The sequence below is a fragment of the Camelina sativa genome, chromosome 1 (assembly GCF_030686135.1).
Source record: "Camelina sativa cultivar CO46 ecotype springtype chromosome 1, ASM3068613v1".
In the NCBI taxonomy this organism is placed as follows: domain Eukaryota; kingdom Viridiplantae; phylum Streptophyta; class Magnoliopsida; order Brassicales; family Brassicaceae; genus Camelina; species Camelina sativa.
Genome location: NC_141880.1, coordinates 10,334,779 through 10,340,279, shown reverse-complemented (window position 1 = coordinate 10,340,279; position 5,501 = coordinate 10,334,779). Strand labels below are relative to the sequence as shown.

Genomic DNA, 5,501 nt, shown 5'->3' with positions numbered 1-5,501 from the left:
CCAAATTTTTTGTCTTATGTGATGTATTTTGTATTTTACATTATATATTTTTATGTCCTTCGCCTTTTGGTACTGAATGTGATATATATTATGTAGTTTGTGTATTTTATTATATTTGTGACAATTTTAAATTCATCTAATTTATCTTAATTATGAGTTTATAATAGAAACACGAAAAGCCAAATATTTGTTATTAGACCTGTGTAGAAAATGTCTTTTAAAATAACTGTTGAACTGAAGTTAAAAAATAAAACAAATAATAATAAATAACTGTTGAATTCTAACAAAAACTGAAAAAATCCATTTTTCAAAGGTTTACACGTGTCATTTGCATCTCTTTTTTTTTATTTTTTTTCTGATACAAAACCCGACGGGTACCCATTACGCAGTAGGGGAAACCCATGTGAGACTTTAATTATATGGGACCGACCCGTTTTAAACCCGCGTTTTTTTAACTTAAAACGTGAGACCTAAACAAGCCCACCAACAACGTCTCTACACAAACCTCGTGTGTTGAGAACCTAACATTTTATCACAAACAAAACATAAAATCTGAATCTACTGAAATTCACAAAGAAAAGATACCAGAAATTATACCTGTGATCGCACCAGCACTGGTTCCACCAATCTCCACGGTTGTGTACACCCATGGCGCCTGCTCAATCTGTGCCACCTGCTGCACTCCAGACTGCACTACATTCTGCACCGCTGCTGCTGCCATCTGCTGCAACTTGGGGCACTTGGGCTTGATGTGCCCATGCTCCCTGCAATGATAGCATACACGAACCACTGCCGTCAGAGTACTCTTCTGGGAACAGCTAGCAACCTTGTGATCCATGCTCCCACACCCGAAATACCCTGCACCACTCGGCGTCTGCGTAGCCTCCCACCACCATTGGTGTCGATCGACACCCATCCCCAAAACTTACATTTTGATTCGCGGATGTTACATTACCTAATTGCGAATGGATGTTGTTGCTAATTAGGTGATCAGTGAAATGATTAGTCAGTGGAAGTGGATTAGTCATATCATTGAGTTCCATGTTCTAGGATGGTGCTTAATTCTACATTTTCATCATTGCATGATTGTTAATACATTCTATTGATAGTTAAACTCATGGTCCAATGCTTTATCTTTATTTTCTTTTTTTTTGCATTTATTTCATTTTAATCAAAAAAAAACATAAAAATCATTTGCTCTCAATTAGTTTAAATCTCGCATCTCTATTGTTGTAATCTTGATTCTTCGTGGGATCGACATCTAAAATATTTATGTGATAAGATGGTTGATGCAATTTATATATTATTAATTAATATATAAACACATAGATCAAATTATATTATAATATTTTATGAAAGTGATTACGAAACAATTAACGGTGAATTTTGTCAACAATAAATTGATGGATTTTGGAATTTATAATTGTATTTCGATAAATATATTACTACAATACTAGGTAAACGACCTGCGCCTCGCACGAGATTATATGTTATTGAAAATCATTTCATATTTTTTTATATATATATATATATATTTTTTTTCAACCAAACATTATATAAATTTAAACAGAACCCCAAGATTGGTAGCCCAAATGGGAGGGTAAGAGTTTACAAAAAAAATTTCAGAGATTAACGATCTTGAAGAACAGGCGAGACAATCAGCCCCAACATTAGACTCACGGGAAATCCTAGTCAAAGTGAAGGAGGGCAGGGAGGATCTGAGCAAAGAGAAATCTTCCAGCATATTCGAGAAAGTGGTACTGGTTAAATTTGGGTTTGATCGGAAGTGGATTTCATGGATCATGTGGTGTGTTTCATCTGTATCGTATAGTTCTGATGAATAGTCAGCCTAGGGGGTCTATTATACCACAGAGGGGTTTACGCTAAGGGGATCCTTTGTCTCCGTATTTATTCATTCTTTGTACCGAGGTTTTGATAGCAAATATTAAAAAGGCAGAACGAGAGAAGAAATTATCCGGAATCTCGATCGCTCAAGCTAGTCCAACTGTGTCCCACTTACTGTTCGCTGATGATAGTCTATTTTTTTGTAAGGCAGACGAGTCTGAATGTCGGACGGTAATGGAGATAATAGGTAACTATGGTAAGGCCTCTGGGCAAGAGGTAAATCTGACGAAATCTTCAATTATGTTTGGTAAGAAGGTTCCATCTCAGATCAGATCTCAGATTAATTCAGTTATTGGTATTTCTACAGAGGGAGGGATGGGTTCTTATTTGGGTATTCCTAAAAGCCTTCAAGGTTCGAAAAATAAAATGTTTAGTTATGTAAAGGATCGGTTGGATGACCGAGTGAATGGTTGGTCTGCAAAGTATTTATCAAAAGGTGGTAAGGAAATTATGATTAAATCGGTGGCCCTAGCACTTGCTACTCATGTTATGTCGTGCTACAAATTGCCACAGGATTTAACGTCCAAACTCACGAGTGCTATTTCCACCTTTTGGTAGAAGTCAAACGATAGAGCTCGAGGTATGCATTGGGTGGCCTGGGATAAATTGTGCAAAGATAAAAGCGAAGGAGGTCTAGGTTTTAGAGCTCTGGAACAATTTAATGATGCCATGTTGGCTAAACAGTTTTGGCGCTTAATTCATTCCCCAGATTCCTTAATGGCTCGGGTTATGTGTGGTCGTTATTTTAGAAATAAACATCCCATTATGGCCACAAAGCCATATAATCCCTCCTTTGCCTGGAGGAGTATTTACTCAACTAAGGAATTGGTGGAGCAAGGGGCGAGGTGGACGGTAGGATCTGGCAGTTCTATTTCGGTTTGGCGTGATCTGTGGTTACCGGATACTCGACCACGACCAGCTAATGGTCGGGGGAGATTATTGCATCCGAACTTGATGGTTAATCACTTAATTAACCCAATTACGAAGGATTGGCATTTTCCTATCCTTGAAGAATTTATGGATCCTGTGGATATAAAGCTTATACGGAGTATGACGGTCAGCAGAACTTATAAACCGGATCGCTTAATTTGGCATTTTACTAAATCAGGGAAGTATTCGGTGAAGTCAGGTTATCAGCTTGCTCGGGAATTAATTGCGGAAGTTGACTACGGGCCCAAGTGTAGTGCCCTTCGGGCACAATCATGGAAACTTGATGTTCCCTGAAGATTCAACACTTTTTGTGGCTGGTTACCTTTGGTACTCTTCCAGTTTTGGAACGACTCGCATATCGGGGCGTCCGATGTGATACTCGGTGTAAGAGATGTGAGTCTGCAGCTGAGTCTATAAATCATGCTCTTTTTGCGTGCCCTCGTGAAGGATATGGGAGATATCTCCTGTAACTTTAGATCCGGAGTGTTTTCTGTACGCCTCAATCTATGTGAACTTAGATTTTATTTTTTGGCGGACATCATCTCAGTCGGATGTCGCAGATGTAGCTGTCCATCTCCCATGGATCCTATGATCAGTTTGGAAAGATAGGAATAAAAAGGTTTTCCAGGGGGTAGAGGGCGAACCGAGTGATGTTTTAAATCAGGCGGCTAATGATAAAATCCTCTGGGATGAGGTCAAAATCCTTTCGGAGAGTTACACCTAGCCTCCGCCACTTTTGGAGGATAGGCAGTCTTCTGTACGTTGTCAAGTTGATGGTTCGTGGAAAGGTTCAGATCCTTTACAGGGTTTGGGTTGGTGGTATTGTAATGGTGACGATTCGACGATTCTACTGGGAGCAAGAAGTTTACGACGTGGTCCTACCCCCTTACATGCGGATTTACACGCTCTTATCTGGGCTATGGAGGCTCTTTTGGCGGCTGGAGTTGATTGTCAAGCCTTTGAGACGGATTGTGCAAAGTTGATTGTAATGATGCAGACATCCGATGATTGGCCCGCTTTCTCGAATATTTTTTGATATTTTTTATATAATTCATATAATTTATTTGACATATGAATTATTTCTTTTGCCAATTTTTTTAATTGATTTTGAATAGTTTATTATTATCATGTACTGGGTTATTGTCGTTGCAATTGGGCATTTGTTATTCGATTTTATCACCTAAACTAACATTAAATAGTTTATTATTATTTTCTACTGTGAAAGGTTTCAAGTCACAAAACATTGTTGAAAGAAGTCACGAAAAAATAAAAGATAGAGTGTTTGTAAATTGTGATTTTGTTTGTTTGGTGAACTGGGGGAAATGATGGTGATTCGAAATAAATGTATATAAGAGTAGTAATTTCAATTAGGATTTTTTTTTTTTTTTTTTTTTTTCAAAACTTCATTTTTCTCCAATTAAGTAATTTAGAAAAATATAAAATATTTAATTAGGTATTTGATTTCGGGTTTTTTGGCGAGAAATAATTACGCAAATCAAGTTGAATGGTTTTTGTTAATATATTAATACATTTTATTTTTGTGTTAATATGATTTCGGATTATTTGATTCCATTCTAATTTTTTTTTGCGCAAATCAAGGATTAAGTATGGTGTATATGATTCCTTTTCAGGTTGAAGTATCTCTATTTTATTTGTTATTAATGTGGTAAATTCATTTTGAAACTTAATCACTTTTGGAGGAGCTAATCATACTAACATATCATATCTTTTTGCAACTATAATCAAGGATTAAGCTATTAAGACATAATTTTAGAAATATTAAATTTATTTTACTGGTAAGATTTATTTGCTCCTAAAATAAAGGGCGTTAAATAGATTACTGAGGTGATGAATATTCATTTTTCCTTATATCTATTTTTATTTTTTTATCTAAAACTAAAAACGAATAATTGTTATATTTTTTGTTTAAATTTTAAAAATTTTAATATTAATAAAGATCTAAATTCTGGTAAAATCTAGTAAATCCTGAACTATAAATCCTAATTATTTAAAATAACAATTTTCTATTTACCAGTAGTTGATTAAATCAGGCAAATAATCTGTTACTTAATGTGTTGTGATTCTTGTTCGTTTTCTTTTCCCAAAATCATTATGCTGAAATATTAATATTTAGTAATATATGAATCATTAGACCTTAAAAATATATATTATTACACAAATTTACATCATTATACATGAATTTTATGTTAACAAACCACTATATATGTGGTATAAAATATATGATTCATTTGACCCTAACAATTATATTATTAAACCCGATCATGTATAAAATTTATGATCCATTATATCCAGAAAATTATATTATTAAACCCGATCAAGTATTTTTAGATAATTTGTATTGGCTATTTCTCTCCAACCATGATGGAAAGCAAGAGACATAAAGCTTCACGAATGGGAAAGAATCTCCTTCCGATGCAGGAACAAATTAGGATTCATTATTTAGTTGAAACTTTGGATTGAATTGAGAAACACTGCTGAAAGAAGGCATGTGAAAATTGTTTATGTAGATAATGTAAAAATTAAAGTAAAAAAACCCAATAAAAACAAAAGTAACTGCCACTTAACGTAGCATAATTTAACATAATATATTAACGAGAAATTAACAACATATGTTAAGCTATCTGAAAATAATAAACAAGTTACTA

The 5,501-nt window shown here is 34.7% G+C and overlaps 1 protein-coding gene across 1 annotated transcript; it reads left to right on the top strand.

Annotated features, from left to right (window-relative positions):
* Positions 1-2,079: 2,079 nt before the first annotated feature.
* Positions 2,080-2,463, top strand: LOC147949736 (uncharacterized). The gene has a single exon (XM_087510294.1). The coding sequence runs from the start codon at positions 2,080-2,082 to the stop codon at positions 2,461-2,463; it is 384 nt and encodes a 127-aa protein (XP_087366420.1).
* The last annotated feature ends 3,038 nt before the right edge of the window (positions 2,464-5,501 follow it).

Excerpts from the sequence above, each read along its gene's own strand:
- LOC147949736 (XM_087510294.1), top strand. The coding sequence starts at position 2,080 with ATGGAGATAATAGGTAACTATGGTAAGGCCTCTGGGCAAGAGGTAAAT.